The sequence below is a fragment of the Miniopterus natalensis genome, chromosome 3, assembly GCF_054644295.1.
Source record: "Miniopterus natalensis isolate mMinNat1 chromosome 3, mMinNat1.hap1, whole genome shotgun sequence".
Taxonomy (NCBI): Eukaryota; Metazoa; Chordata; class Mammalia; order Chiroptera; family Miniopteridae; genus Miniopterus; species Miniopterus natalensis.
In genome coordinates this window covers 39,662,842-39,679,897 of record NC_142083.1, presented here as the reverse complement: position 1 = coordinate 39,679,897, position 17,056 = coordinate 39,662,842, and the positions used below count along the sequence as shown (strand labels likewise).

The following is a 17,056-nucleotide window of genomic DNA, read 5'->3' as shown; positions in this document are numbered from 1 at the left end:
ATGCTTGTAACAGATTGTACACATTATATTAATACTTTTTAAATGAAAAAGTTTTGTTTCTAATATCCAGCCTGCTCTGTCCCTTTTCCTCAATTGTAGCATTTAGAATTTCATGGCTAAAGGTGCATGTTTATAACATTGACAGTCGAAGTGCTAAATGAAAGATTGGCTTATCCTATATATTCATATTATTCATATTCTTAGTATTCATATTATGAGCCTTAACCAGAAGCATGATTTTTTCATTGCTTTGAGTTTTGAGCCTTGCAAAGTGAGTTAATGATCTAGTTGTGGGATGACTTCAGTACTATAAATAATATGAGATCTCTCTTTTACGTAAACAATTTTAGCTTAGTTTCTTGGGCAACCTTAAGAGACCTAAGCCACTTGCTTAACCAAACTGCCGCCTCTTACTCATTTTCTTTTTATGAATTAAATTGGAAATATAAAACTTAGAAAAAAAAATTTTTATAGTATTTGATTTGCTAAAATTTTAGCAGTTAATTACAACTGATTAACCTAAATTAAGTGCTGTCCACTGCCTCACCAAAATTTAGATAAATTCTAATGAAGCAACAAATCCTATAGTCTGACAATTTTTAAATATTTTTCCAGGAACTTTACCTTTATTATGTATGAGCAGGCTATCTAGTATATAAAGTCCATTTTTATAGGAGAAACTTCTAATGATACCTTGGCATATTTTCTTTCTCATTAATTTGAGAATACCTGATATATTTTCATTTGGAGAAATCTCTGGTTTAAGAAATCTAGAATGTTTACTTAATTTTATTATGATTTATGCATCCATCTTATGGGTTCCTAGCTAGCAAGATGCTAATTCTTTAAATGGTCAGACATTTACTATTTTCTGGCCCTTAACCACCACAAGCAATCATATTTGATGCCCCTTAATTAGAGCACCTTTTTTTCTTTCCAGGTTCTTTTTCCACCTCAGCAATCGAGACAATACATTTGCTTACCATGCTGCTCTCCTAAGTGTTCTTTTGCATGTAAATTAATCTTGATTCAGTTTACACTGTCATGCTGAGTGGTACAAATTGCCTATAACAATAAAACAGCATGAGTTAAAAATAAAGGGGGGTGGGAAGGCAGATTGAATGTGTGCCTTACTTGATAGGATGTTACTTTGCTTTATGCCAATACATTAGCTGACGATAATGAATCTTCTGTTCTGAAAAGCATGGTTTAGTTGATTTTTTTAATTTTACTTCAATGGAGCAGTACCTTGTCTTTTATAGACCAAGTTAGACAAACCATTAATGACAAGAGTGTTAAGGTTAAATATGAAGCAATGCATTCACTTCTCTGAGTGCTATCCATCTTTCCATTTACAGGAGCTTGACAAAAGTACTGGCTTTGTACAACATTTCCTTTAATTACATGCTGCGGGAAACAGGCTTTTAACATAAACATAGTTGCATTCATTTATTCAGCAGTTGCTCTTCAATAGAGCTTAATGGAGAAGGTTTAAATCCTAAATGAGTACACACATCTCTCAGCAGTGTTATGTCAGCAGCCACTGTGCTTCACTTAAAAGCACAGTGTAGTTTTTAAAGCTTTGCCTAAGTATTGAAGTTAAACAGTCTAAGACAGAACACAGTGTCCCGAGTTTGAAAGTGGTTAGTAAAAACTGTTCTTTGTTAAAAGCTAGATAAGTCTTTTTATTCATACTGCTAATCATAGGGATTTTTTTAAATCCTGGGTTGCATTTGCAATAAATAACTAAATTAATACATAGCCCTGAAGGTACAGGGTCTTTTGAAAACATGAAATCAAATTTTACCATTTTCATACATTGTGTAAACTATTGTGCATATATCAAATGTCTCAGAAGATTATCATTTTCAGTAGGTATCATTAGGTGTCGGTGACTTACATATCATGATCCAGATAGATGACACTTATTACAATTATTTTATTTTAACCCAGGTCCTAAATTTCAGTATTTGTTCCAAGTGGTATGTTATTGAATTTGTTCACTGAACATTTTTACACGAGATTTTGATATTAATGGCATGTCTTGTGTTAACTGAATGGTTTTTGTTCATTATTTTTCTTAACTTAGTTTCTTTCTTAAATACTGTTTGAGGTATCTCTGGGATTTAAGGTTTTCCATTCACATTTTTTCCTTTGTTGTCAATGTTTTGCTTTAGAAATTTTAGTTGGTGTTCTGGCAGTAACTGTAGTGCCGTGCACAAGGCAAATACTAAGTGTAGCTTAGATACGTGTACGTTTTTTCAAACCTGTTCAGTGGCTTCCAGCCCTTGTTGAGATGACTCTGATCCGTCATGTTGAGGCCATTCGTCAGGTAATGCTGCCAGTTATTTCAGAATCGCTTGGAGTTGTTCTCAAGCAGCATCTGGCAAGAGAGATTTCTGCATGAAAATGAGAGGGAAAACTTCTTACAAAGTAGACGCTTTATAGTTTTACACCAGCCAAATTAATTCACTGTATTTTAAAGGGACTGAAATTGAAATTTCATCTTTGTGATTCTGTTTTTATCCTATAGTATTTAAAATCATATTTATTAAGAGTGATGTTTGACTGTAGTTTTTTACACATTTTCCTATACAATAAAGATTTTTTAAAAAGTTGCAGTTCATTTTAATTTTATGATAATTATCTTGTAAATTACATTCTGGTATTTCTTTTCTTGAAAAGTTTAAATTTTGACTGTGAGCTTAAAATTGTTTTAATGTAATTTTCACAAAGAGAGTCATTAAAGGGGGCCTTCCTTTGCTCTTCCAGGCATGCTAACAGGAATGAATGAAACTTCCACTCTCATCATCCTTGCACCACAGAATTTCACTTCCTCTGTGATTCTCCAGAAGATTGTAAACGTAGCCAACGTAGGTGTAGTTCCTTCTGGCCAAGATAATATACACAGGTAGGTTGACCAACACGTGATGTGGAGGTACCTTATATACATGTATAAATGTATAATTTTCAATTCATAATTTTTCTTGAGAATACTCCTCAATATATATGTCTGTCCCCCTTTTTTCCTGATTATACATATGATTGATTGGTTTGGGCTAAGGCCCTCTTCCTTACTTCATACAGTCCTTAGCACAGTGATATGGACTCTCCTGAAAGACACCGATAGTGTACCTGTGTTTTATAATAGCTTGATGAGTTCTGAAGGTCCCTTTTTTGAGATATGGTTGAGAATTTATCTTATTTCCCAAGATTCAGTGGATTTTGGAAAAACTATTTTACAAAGCAATGTAGTTGGGCTTTTTTACATGGAAGAGGGGAAGCTTGGGTACTATATACAGATTTCCTTTTGACAGCAGCCTCGTAAGGCTGCTTCCAGTAATATGAAGCAGCTGGAAAGCCAGTGTAGGGCCAAATGCAGCTTCTCTTTCTTAGATCAGGAATATTTTTACCACCAGGCATGTAAGCAGGAAATCCAAGTCACTTGTCCCTAAAGGTAGCAGAAAATGTGATCAATACTGTTGCCCTCTCGGTGTTCTTATGAATGCTTGTGCTTGAAACAAAAGTTCAGATAAAAATAATTACCCCTTGTTACTTAGTTCTCTGTGAGCTTAAGGGAATTCATTGCACACCATCTTTAATTTCTCTGCCATTCCACTGAAATGTTATACTTATGCCATTTTATTTATGTATATTTTAAAATTAAAGGGAATGTCTTCTGACCTTTAAATTTTTTTAAATTAATACAGGGGCAAAATGGCCCCATATGAAGAGTACTACAGGTGATCTGGGTTTTAGACTCAGCTCCACCATTATTGGGCTCAGTAATCTTGTGAAAGTTGTAACTTGTCCTTATGGACTTTAAACTCCTCATCTGTTTGGAAATGGGTGGCAGGAAAAGAAAGGTGATTGGAATGAAATTCTGTTATCTATGAAGAGCATTGGACTTGCCAAGTGCTGAGTTCAAGTGTTGATTTGCCATTCTCCAGAGTTACCTAGTTTCATCTGCTAATCATGACAAAATGAAGATTGCATGTGCTAGTAAAAACAAAGCAAAATCAAATTTACTTTGTACTTTTGGAGGTGGGTTTTGTTGGGTTTTTTTGAGAGAAAGGTCCTTAAGTTGCGCAAAATGGAAATGCTTCCATTTCTTAGTTTATGATAGGCCCATCTACCTCACATGGGGCAGGGACAAAATGACAAAACTGATATAAGGTAATCATACTGGTACTACCATGCAAATACAGTTTATCAGTTCATGTCGTTCAGTAGGGTAAACATGAATAGAAGCCTTTTCAGTGAAAATATTTTGGTTCTGAGTTTGCCTATTTTAATTCTTTTCCTCCTTAAATACTTCTTTTTCCCTCCCTGGGTGATTTTCTCTAGCAGAAGTTGTTCTGTTTTGTTTATGGATCCTTTGAATTATTGAAATTGCTAAAATACCCAAATATCTTATATCAACTGTAATTTTTAGCTTATGCTATGTGAAATTTTACCGGACACATCTAGTTTCTCGCAGTACTTCAGACCTGTTTTAATATGTTCTTTTGTAATGTACAAAAAGACATAGGGTAATCCTTATTTATGTTGGAACTTCTAATTTAGTTTTTGTTTTGTTTTGTATGTGGGTTTTTAACTTTTCTGAAAGCAGTGGCAGCTTTCCAGATCTTTGTTTCTTAGAAGAAAATAGCCAAATTACCTTCTCAAAGTCAGCTAACCTGAAAGCTATCTTCTTGTTGAGAAATAGACTAAGAAAGACACTTACCATAGTTGTGTAATTCTTACTAAAGGATAGTTTGTCTGTAACTTGTCTTGGTGGTTTGGAACATAATGCCTGTTCAAAAGATTAAATTACAGTCAAATCTCAATTACCCATACTGATACAGGAGAGACACATAACTGAGAACCATTTATATTTAGCTTTGCAACATAGAGATTGCTCCCAAACCTAACGTTCTTCTTCGCCCTCACATATCTGCAGTGTAGACGCTTTTCTAATCCAGCCCTATCATCAGTGGCCTGGGTTTGGCTCTGTAACTTGGGGGAGGGGCTCAACTTACTACAGAGTCAAAAGTGACTGTAATGCCTATATCTAATTAAGAATAGGTTGTGCTGTCGTGACTTGCCTCACAAGTCTCATCGTACTTAATTGAAAATGCTTTTATAGTTAAAGTATGGCTATCATAATGTTCTAAATTTGAGAAAGCTTCCGGGTAATAAATAGAGTTACTTGTACTTTTTTATGCAGAGATTGATAAAAATTATTATCTTGTATATTTAACATTGTTATTTTTTATACTCAGTAATAATTAAAAATAAAAATTGTTAATAAAATCTATACCAATGCCTTTCTTAATTTAATTTAAAATGAAATAACAATTACTGTTTATATTAGAACAGAAATATACATTTTGCCACTTTATTGAATTAATGTTTTTAACCGTAGTGTTCAGTATTATATTACCCTGTGGGATTAATGAATTTATATATCTAAGTTTATATATTATTGTTACTAATAAAATTGAAATCTCTATGAGATTTCTCATTGCCTCCTTAATTCTTCTGTGATGGATGCTTTTTTGAGTGTATGAAGAGTAGGACCAAAGCCATTCTGGTAATCTGTTTAATATTACTCTAAAAAACAAAGTATAAAAAGCATTTTTGACTATTAGTGTTTTAAGATATTAAAACTTCAATAAATTGTTTTGGCTAGCCTTTGTCCCGTTTAATTTTTCAGGCTCTTTTATTTCTGAGAGGACTTTTTAGTAAAAACCAGAGTATTCTTTCTGACCACTCAGTGAATGCGACTTCATCGTCCAGCTTCGGAATAACAGATTCTTACACTGCTCTTCAGCACACGAATGTTCTTACATTAAATACCAAGTAAAAATACACAATAGAAAAATTAGCTAAGAAAAAGTGAATTTTCATTAACATGGTAGAAGTGTGTAATAGTATAAAGTAGAAATTTTAATTGAACACATGATAGAAAATGGTTCCTGATACATAAACATTAATGGTCTCCATTAAGGAAAAGTTGCTTAAAGGAGCACAAGTTTTATCGAATTTACTTCAAAAACCAGGAGTGTTTCCTATATAATTAATCACTTTTAAAGATAAATTGGGAAAGCATATCTGCTGTTAGATTATATGACATTTAATTTTAATTTTCTAAATGAACAATAATATCAGAAAACTAACCAGGATACTATTGAAAAACTTAACTTTGTTTTCATTTCTGTGGTACTTACTTGCTGATTGAAAAAGCTGCTCTTTAAGAACAAAATTTTCTTATCAAGGTCTACAGAGTTATGGTCCTTATGCCAATTTGCTGTTTTCCAAATTACGGTTACCACATGATAAGGGTAGTACAGAAATGAGAATCAAAAGATTATCAAAAAGCATTTATTAGTAAGCAACTGAATGTCTTAATGTCTTGTTTTAGATATTTATGTTAAAATATATGAGATACACTATGCATTGTAAAAATGTCGTGTATTACTTAAGACAATACTAATAAGCTTCTACGTAAATAAAGTATGTACAAGAGGCAGAATGCACAGCGATAAACTAGTATATAAATGGACACAGATATATGTGTTTTAGGAGAGAAGATTACAGAGACTAGCAGTGGGAATCCTAGCTTCATCCAGGGCCAGGAAAAAGTTCTGTGCTACCCTGAGAAAGAAATCAAGTTGAGGATTGTTGAAGGAGTCTCATATTCAACACGGTAGAAATGAAAGCATTTGCTTTTGTTACATTGCTTATCCTCTGATATGTGCAAAAAGCAGAAAGCCAAAAATCTATAGCTCCAAATCTCTAGGATTCTTTCTTACAAAAAAATCATGTGGGAGTTTATGTAAAATTCAGATTCCTGAGACCTACACCCAAAACCTCAGATTCAGTACATCTGTACAGGGCTCCAGAATCTGCATTTTAGCCAGTACACCAAGGAGTCATATGGCAGCTGTTCCAAAGTCACAGTTGGAAGCTGCCCTGGTTATCAAGAGCTAATCCTAGTCACATGACACATTTTAAAATACATTTTTCCTATGTTTACATATTTTCTTTTTACAGATTAGTCATTAAGGGGTACCAGTAGGCAAGATGTTTGATTTAGTTTTTTCTTATATCCCAGTGTCCTCCAGCAAGAGAGTATATTGTTATAGTCATAATATCTGTGAAACAGTCTTAGACCATAAGGAAAAGTTTGTCTTTCAGGATTCTCAACTATTTTATGTTTTAACCCAGTTTTAGGAATTCTGACATTCAGATACTGTAGCGTTGTTTAAAAGGGTTGTCATGCTACCTGCTTATTTGGCCCTTTCACGAACAACAAATTGACCGTATAAAGGGAAAATGTCATATTTGAATGAAAACAGAAGCCTTGTCTCTGCTAGGATTCTATTGCACTTCTCAGCTTATTCAGTAGGACCCTGGAACAGCTTTCACCATTATCTTGTATTCAGTCCTTATATTCCTTTTCCTCGCTATATATTCGAAGTTCTGGTTTGGATATTGTCTACCCTGTGACTTTTTTAATTTGCAAGTTTTGAACATGTACAACTTGTGAATAATTACAGTCTTAGTAGAATAAATGTTTTACTATTGTTATTTACATCCTTAACTGTTAGGAAAGTCTGGTGCTATGCATGTAACACTGTGTCCATGGCAACCTGTCAGTCAACTTTCTAGTTTATCAGCACATTTAAAGACAGTTTATTTGTTTCAGGTTTAAAATAAAATTCTTTTTATTTAATTGAAGTACATGTAAAAAAGAACTTGTTTCATTTCTAGGCTTTAAACTCAAGCAGTGAATCACTGTTATCATATACATGTTTAATGGTTACTAAGAGGGGAAATACTGGTGTATACTATTGTTTCCATCCTAAAATATCTATATTGTGTAACTCCCTCATTCAGTATTGTTTGAAGAATTTCGTGATGGATTTCATTAGTGCCAGGGTTACAAACACAAATGGCATAGTCACTTCTTGGTGGAGTCTTTGATATTTCCATTTCCTCTGTTCTTAGGTTGATGAACCTTTGCTTTATTATCTTTGTTTGTTAGTTTTATTTCTTCCTTCCTGGTAACTCTGGAATATTTGAATACTGGGTAATTTTGAAGGACCATAAAGGAAAATAATAATATTCGATGTCCTGGTGCCCTAATATTAAAAGCCCTGATACTGTAGTCACCATACATAATCTGTTTTAAAACAGAATTTTGTATAAACAGTTAATATAAAGGTACCAGGCTTTGGCCTTTTCTACAATTTGACAAATTTGGGGTCTCAAACAGGACTAAAGATCTGTGGAACCTATTTAGAAATCAGAATTCCTTCTCAGGTTGCTGGGTGTCCACTAGAGGACAGCACTGCTTTTTATCTGACTGCTTTGATCTCACAATCTCTGTGAGCAGCCTGTCACTGAAAAACAAATGTGGACCCCAGTTAATTTTTACACGGAAAGCACATTTGGATGTTTTAGAAATGATCAAACTGCACCGCTGATTTTTGCTTTAAAAAGTTCCTTATTTAAGTTTTATTTAATTTCACCATTTGTGAGGTAGTATTCTACAATGCCACAGTTTTACTAATAGGAACACATAACTGTTTTCTTGTAAAAGTGAAAGAAAGGTATTCTTGATGATTTTCCTTCTGGGTTGGCAATTTTATAAGGAATCAAAGACAATGGGGTAAGAATTTATTTGTTTTACGATTTGATTTTGTGTCGTCAAGCCCCATGCCACCCCAGACAAACAAAAAATGCTCTGGAATAACTGGAATGTTTCACGTCCTCTTTGGGAAAGTACACTCTGATTTTTTAGCTCTCCTGTACAAAGAAAGAAGATGCATCATTGACCAGATAGTGTGGGGAGTAATTTTTTTATACCATCTCTAAAGATTGGGATAGGAAATAGAGGATCCTTAGTTAGGATGGTAGTGTATTTTTTGTTTTAACTCTTCTCATCAGGATGTTAAAGGAAAATACTACAATATTGATGGCTGATTTTTTGAAAAATACATTGCTTTGGATAAATTTTCTAAACTTGAATCACATGTAATTTTTTTTCTCAATTTAACAGTGAGCTTAACCTTAAAATACAGTTTTATGGTCAACAAAATGGAATTTTTTACAACTTACAAATTCTCTGCCTGTTTAAGGTGTTCTATGATATTAACTCAAAGTAATAAGGATTTGTATTTTAAGTCCTTTGGAAAATAGTGCTTCAAATGACCATACTTAGGTATTTGATGTTAGGAGGCTTATTCAAACTAGCATTTCTTACACATAATCATTGTGCGACTTCATTACACATTTGTCAACTTTGGACTAATTATTTTTATACAGCTAGGGCAGGGCGCTGCATCTTGTGATCGTCTTTCTTACTAATAGGATTCTGTCTGCTTCAGCAGGCAGTAATTGAAGGCTTCATGTACAGAGTAAGAAAAAAAAGTTTTAGCCTGAGTGGGCCATTGTCACAGCTTCTGGTAACCAGTAGAACAGAAAACACGAGAAAATTGAACTCAGAATAGAAAAATCAGAAACCAGGAAGTCTATCCAAGAGAATAAAAAGCATGTCTTAGAGCTATTGCATTAGGTACAGCAAATACAATCTGCGTAAACAGTTTTATGTTTGTGAACACCCTAGAGGTTGATGAAGCCTTGCAGATATTTTTTAATTCATGCTGTCCTATTAACATTTCAGTTAAAACAATTAAGTTGTAGAATTTTTTTTTCTTCTGATAAGCAGCATTTGTGGTCCATAGCTAATTTCTCACAAATCTAAAGAAATGTAAGTGCACAATGAAATAAGGCCATGTTCTGTAGATAATACTTTGTTCAAATTTGTTGTTTTTTGACCTGTTTTCATAATTCTGTCAAGTTAAGATAAACTTTTTTTGAAGTGGTTCATACTTTCCTTTAGGTTTGGCAACCAGCTTATTTTGTCTTTTTCTTTAATCTTAAGAATTCTTAGCTTCAAAGAGAAAATGTCACTTGTAAGAGATAATAAACAGAGACAGAGAATAAGCTGGAACTCAGCTGTATTCGAACAGTTTTCCTCCTCAGTCAGCGATTACAATCAGCAAGCACTTGGTGGAAGGATGAAAACGAGTTATAAAAGATACCTAGATGGTACCCTTTAATAGCATGGAGCCCGTCGTACATAGGCAATACATCTTTAACTGTCATCCACTTATTTGTCCTCACTTGTGATGTTACTGGTGTTTGAGGTTGGTTGGTCTCCCAGTAGCCCCTCCCTGTGTTGCAACTGTGCTCAAGATGTTTTATAGTTTTCATTGCTCGGGTCTCTTTTGAGGGAGTGAATGGTGGGAGATGTTTAAAGATTTTAAATCTCTAAAGGCAGAAATTTAAAATACATTGTGACAAAGCATCATGCAAGGTGCTTTGAATTACAGAATACTGCAAAGTCAGGTGCACAATTTTTGGAGAGAAAAACCTTCCTTTTAAAAGTTTTTGGAATATTAATAGATTATATACTTAATAGGTAAATAAGAAGGAAGCAGATTCTCTTTATCTATTGGCTAATAAACAAGTGTTAAGAGTGCATTTTTGCATATGTTAAGAGAATGCGTGTGATCAAGAATTAAAATGCTCTGGTTCAGATTCCTGCTCACCCACCCATTCAGGAGCTCTGTATCCCTGAGCAAGTTTCTCAACTTCTGTCAGCCTCAGTTCCCTTATCTGGAAAGTGATCTGCCTCATAGAATCAAATGAAACAACACAAGTGATGAAGTATGTAGTACCCACCGCACAGAGCACGTAATGAGTGGTGCCTGCTATTGTCATTACTATGATCAAAAACTTCACAGGCCTTCTGAAAAAATTCTGCCACCGTGTGATCTTAGTTTGAGGCCAAGATCAAAGATGCTGATGCTGTTACATATATACATATTTACATGTATATAAGTATTTGACCCAAATGACCCAAGCTGTGTTACAATCAGTGTTTCTTGTATCCAGAAGCTAGCTATTTGTTACTTACTAATTAGTACTCTTTCCATAACTATCTTTTAAATTGGGAGTTAAATGATTAATAAATTTTGGGGAGTGGCTTTTGCTTTCCATCGACCAAAACAAACCAGTTGTAATCATGCTGCTGTCCAGTTAAATTTATCCTTTGAACTATGAAACTAGAGTGTTGAACATCCGATATCTGGTCGTCTTCTTCAAAACATCGCTCCCACCACTTGTGCCCACTACATAAAGAGACCTAGTTGAAAGGCCATCGATTTTTTCTCACAGATTTTATTGCTAGGATGGTTTGCTTAGCGTGTTTTCACTGCACTGTAAGCAAGTGCCTCTTTTCTTTCATTCCCCTGTTCTTTACAGTATTGAGAATTTTGTGGTAATAGGATTTCAAAAACACAAAACACTAATTTTAATCTTTGTAAACATAGTTACATCAAAATTGACATTTATGTCTCCTGAGTTTGTATTATTCTAACATGGACTTTAAGTTTTCAATGGGAAGGAGATGAGATGTGCCTTGGGGCTTTGTCACTCTGAAATTCAAAGGACAGTGCTTTTGTGTTCCTGTTCAGACATAATCTCCTTCTCTGTGGTCCCAAGGCACAGAGTGTTAAGTAAATAAAGGGACTAATAAAACTATTGTTTATATAATTATAACCCTATCAGAAATGGGGGCCACCGCTGATAGATTTGGTGATGACCAAATCTGTGGGGAAAGTTGCTAAGTGAGTGGGACGATAGGGCCACCTAGCATTGTTTGGTGACGTGATTTATCAGAATTACAAAAACAGGGTTCTCCCAAAGCAAAGAACCTCAAAAATTTAGACAAAAGACATGCATAAACCTGTAAGGGTGGTAGGAAGGAGAGGTCATTGTGGGGCTAGGGGTCTTGGTGTTCTCTCCAGGATATATTGGGGGTCCCCAGTCCCTGACCCTGTGGGTGACTGAAGAGCAGATGGGTGTGTATGTCAGGAGCTTTATAAGACCTCTTTCACACGGCGGGTTTCTGTCCCTACCTAGTGACGTGCAGGTCTCCCCTCAGTAGAAACACTGCTGTGCCTGATTCTTTACCTGTCTCCACGTATTTGGAGAGAGCACACAAATAAGTGACCGGGGGAGTTTCTGAGGTGCTTTACCATTTTAAAACTCTGAAGTGTTGATAATATTTTCAGTTTAGTAAAATTAGCATATTTGTTTTGCTTTTGATGTATTATTGTAATTATTGTTGGAAAACTGATTTTCATGATTCTATTTGGGCCAGAAATAGCTTGTTAGGTGGTGTTTTTTTAAAAAAAGAAAAAAAAAAAGAAAAAAAATCTAATGTGTTATGAGATCTTGATGTCAGTTTTTGAAAAAAACACCCTCAAAAAAGTAATTTTCATTTAAAGAGAATCTGCTTCCTGCTTAAGTGGCTAATATTTTAATTAAGTCGGGAGTGAAGTTTTTCTGAGTGTCTCCTGATAAACTCCCTCTTTTATGTTGATGGTAATTAAACAGATCCCTGAGGACACCGTGGGCTCTGTGCAAGGCCCATGCTAATTGTCAGACATGAGACACTGACCAGTTGGTTTGCTCTTGAATAGTGCGCAGCGTGCTGTCAGCTCAGCAGTTTTATTTTTATGTATTGTGAGCTGTTGTCAGGGCTAACTGGGTGCCATTGTGGCTGAAGATGTTGCGCAAATTGAGGCAGATGGCTCAGATTCAGACACGTGTCATACAGAAAGGGGAAAGGGGATTGGCCCTGCAAAGTGGGATCACAGCAGGTCACGGACCTGCTCTACACTTGTTAGTGTTTTCAAAAGCTCATGTGCAGCAACTTTGTTTTTCTCCAGTCATCCCTGCAATCAAATCCCCCCCCCCAAAAAAAATGTGTGGGACTTGCTCCATGTGGAAAATGGAAGCATAGGAGGGTACCGTCCTCTCCACGCCTCGGGGGCTCAACTGTGCATGCAGAATGAATTAGCAGGATTGACAGAAGTTCATTGTGCTTTTTAGTCGATTGCAGTGCTTAAAAGGCTAGTTTTGCTTTTAATTCCTTGTAATTAGTAGGTTCTTCATGTCTTGGAATTTAGTAATGGAGCCTTAGACCTCAAGTTTTCTGTATTTTAAAGCAAAGAGAAGGATCTGATGTTCTGAACATTTAAAAAATTTAAAAAGAGGGAGTGTGATGTTACACTTGGCTGTCGTGATTTTGTTACATGTTAACATTAGAGATTGAATCTGAATATTTCATGTCTGAATTCATTGAAACTTAAGAGTCTTATAATGCACATTAAACTAATGTCTTGCATAATCATTTTCAGATATGAGAATTAAAATTTCAAGCTTTTTGAGAAAGGTACCTTTTCTTAACATATTTTAAAAATAAAAATATAGTGGTTTATTTTAAGTGGACCTGTGCATGGTAAAATGTTAAAAGTATCAAATGAATGGATGATTCCCAACCTATAGGATTGGAGAATTCACATGCATCTATTCAAACTAATAAGTAAAAGAGACTTCCATTTCCTGTTCTGTTCTAAAGATGCACTAAAATTACCTCCTTGTTGGAAGCATGGTGCTGGGCAGTTTATTGTTTTTTTCAGAAGAATGCTTGGCTTTGGGTTTTCGGCAGTAGGGAACATGTAGTAAATTATTGAGAAAAGAGAGTTATTTTACACCTATTTGAATTTATGCTGTCTCCTTTTCCCCCTTGTGATAAAAGGTCTCTCTCTCCTCTTTTTTTCTAACAGGTTTGCAGCTAAAACTGTGCACAGTGGGTCATTGATGCTAGTCACAGTGGAACTCAAGGAAGGCTCTACAGCACAGCTTATCATAAACACTGAGAAAACGGTGATTGGTTCTGTTCTGCTGCGGGAGCTGAAGCCTGTCCTGTCCCAGGGGTAACCTGCTTGCATCTGGACTTCAGAATCTGGCACACAACAAAAGTGCCTGGCATCCACTACTGCTGCCTTTCATTTATAATAATAGCCCTTCCATCTGGCAGTGGGGGAGGAGTACACTCTTGACATTCTTGTCTCCTGCTTTAGAATGCTAGTGCGTATCCATCATGTATGCAGTACTGTCCCCCTTTTCGCTTTGCTAACCAAAGAACATACATTTTACTGTCAGTTATCTCAACTCTTGAACCCATGTGGCATTTCCTCTGTCCTGCCACTTCTCCTGTCCTGCCTTCCTTCTCCTTCAACAATGAGGGACATGAATTGGATATTTAAAGTTCACTGGGAATTGTCTTCCTTCCCAGTAAGCAGAACTTAGCCTAGAAATCGTCTACAGGGCCTCGCAGCATGGCATGTGAAAATGGGGTAGCATACTTTTTAGAATTAAATGCCAAAACAACAAGATCTCTGCCAGACTTTGTTCTATGAATTTCCTGGTATTATAATGGGTTACCGACAACTGCCATCATGAAATTATATCAAAGAATAAGGTGAATAAACAGCATATGGAGAGTGTTTGTCTTCGCATTTTTAATGAGAAATTGTTTATGATCCCAAAGTTCATGTGCTGAGGTTTCTTTATTCTAAAGTAAATATATCTTATTTTTGAAAAACATATCTTTATTGATTTCAGAGAGAGGAAGGGAGAGGGAGAGAGAGATAGAAACATCAATGATGAGAGTCATTGATCAGCTGCCTAACCCACAACCCGGGCATGTGCCCTGACCAGGAATCGAACCTCGATCTCCTGGATCCTAGGTTGATGCTCAGCTGCTTAGCTACGCCTGGCCGAGCTAAAGTAAATATTTTGATTGTTATATTATGCAGAGGAACAATGGGGTTTAGTGAAAGAAAAACCACTTTCAAGCCAGGTAGATTTTTCTAATTGTGTTATAGACTCTACTTTTGCATAGATAGTATTTCTGGCTGCTAACTTAAGATTTAAAATTTATATTAAATCAGTAATATAATATAGTATATTTACAGTTGAAACCACTTTAATATCAACAGCTTAATGTCATTAAAATATTTTTCACACAAGTGAAATTAGAAAAATGACATAAGTCCCAAGTTTCAGGTTTGGGTTTTTTTGGTACAGTGATTCAGAGTTCGTTGCCTCATATTTCCTTTAACTTTATCGTAATCCATGATTATCTTTAAATTGTTCCATTGAGTCGAGTTAGTCAATGTTGAATTCTTAATTCTAGCTATATTTTTTTCATTTTAATGTCCACTTAATGGGACATTTTATGTACACCTATCTTGAAGAATAGCTCTCGTAGTATATTTCAGACTGAGCCTCATTTTTAGTACCACAATACATTTCCTTTATTTATTATAAGAAAAGGAGAATGTTTTTATTCTGAAGAGACTATAACAATGAATTTATCAAATTAAAATATTAGATACTTATTCTTCCTAATAACTATTTGCAAGTATTTGAATAACTTTATAATAACTTATGAAAAGTTTGCCCTTGTAACCTGTGTTTCTGTTGTTAAGAATTTAGAGGTTACTACTAGAGAGGGAAGATAGGAATCCAGAATGATGACTAACATAAAAAGAGGTTTAAAAAGAAAAAAATGGTTGGACCAGCTAAAGATAAACCCAAGCTCTTTCACCGTTTTTGTTTCCTCTCTGTAATCTCTTTTATAGGGAACTCTATTTAAAGGTAGAAAAATCTTCTTTTCATATAAGAGCTGGGAGCCCCGTGTTATAACACAAAATTAGCAGAGCCTTATTATTTCCTTTCTGCTTAAAGACGGTATTCACTGCGGAGTGTGGAGAGCGTCATAACCCTGGTCAGGGTTATGGTGAAATAGGAGGTGTGCTCTGTACCCCAAGGAACCTACAGTGCAGTTGCAATAAAGAAATGACAATATGGAGTTCACCAAGTTAAGGAGCTCTGGTTTGCAAACAAATTTTGTTCCCATACTAATACAGTCTCACCTCCCCCCCAACCCCCCTCTCTTCAGGTGCCAAGTCCAACAGCGTTAAACAGTTGGCCCCAGAGACTGGCTGAGCCCATCTCTATCCTCCTCAGCACCCCGCACGCGGGTTGCCTGACCAGACCAACAGTTCTGGGTGCACACTTCTTTTGTTCTTCCATCAATGAAGGTTAGATCGTTGAAAGACGATTTCTTTCTGATCATATACTTGCTTATTTTTTTTAATCTTCTTTCTCCTTCACTTCTGCCTTCCAACTTGACCCGTTACCTCAGGAAATTTTCATGATTACTTTTACTCTCTCCTTGAGATTTTTAGAGGAACCAAAAATTTTAAAAATCACAGTTTTGATAGTGTTGTAGTCTCAAATGAGTGAAATTGTGTTTAAAAGAAAAATGTGTCCATAGATGGACCAGGAGATTTTTTTTAATCTGCAGAGTCTCCATCTGTTTTCTTTATGTGACTGCCTGACAGACGGCTTTCAGTCCAAGTAAATAAATGCTTTACTCTCGTCCTGTTTTGGTCACATTACTTTTTATTTTTCTACTAATTTTCAACTGTGATACGGAGTAAGCAGAATTTAAGATCTGACAAAGTTAACCGCCATGTGTAATTTTCTTTTGCGGTAAAACATTTTAGATTCCATATGGTCACTTGACCGGCAAACTTGGAACATAGCCGTTGGGAAGCTGAAGTGGTTTCTGGGAAACATTGTGAAGCAGTTGCATGATTATCACATCACAGCAGTAAGAGCTGTTTGGTTTAGAGGAAGACATGATCACTGGGGGTCAGAAGGTTTAACTGAGACAGGGATGCTGAGTGTGTCTTAAAAGTAGGGTGGCATCTAGAAAAGAGTTTCAAGGACTAGGAGACGGAAGAGTATATTGGTCTCAACTGAGGCTGTATCTTTTTTTTATTTTAAATTTATTAATTTTAGAGAAACATCGATTTCTTGTTCCACTTACACATTCATTGGTTGCTTCTTGTATGTGCCCTGACCAGAGATCAAACCCGCAACCTTAGTGTTTCAGGATGGCACTAACCAACTGAGCTACCCAGCCAGGGCTGAGAGACTATGTCTTAAAATGTTTCAGATGCCTTATACAGAGAGCAACATTGCCCACACACCAGAAAGTGGTGGGCCCTTTTCCTCCCTGTGCCCTTATTTCTCCTCTTTCCCTCTCTTCGTCCCTCCATCCTGAAGCCATCCC

The 17,056-nt window shown here is 35.6% G+C and overlaps 1 protein-coding gene across 2 annotated transcripts in view; it reads left to right on the top strand.

Annotated features, from left to right (window-relative positions):
• The window catches only part of AP3B1 (adaptor related protein complex 3 subunit beta 1), a 186,837-nt gene extending 170,050 nt beyond the window's left edge, over positions 1-16,787 (top strand). For both annotated transcript variants that reach the window (XM_087815426.1, XM_016210377.2), the window contains 2 exons: positions 2,773-2,911; positions 13,692-16,787. In XM_087815426.1, coding sequence (XP_087671552.1) covers positions 2,773-2,911; positions 13,692-13,845 — 293 coding nt within the window. In that variant the 3' untranslated portion in view covers positions 13,846-16,787. The remainder of the gene's footprint in view (positions 1-2,772; positions 2,912-13,691) is intronic.
• Positions 16,788-17,056: the final 269 nt, after the last annotated feature.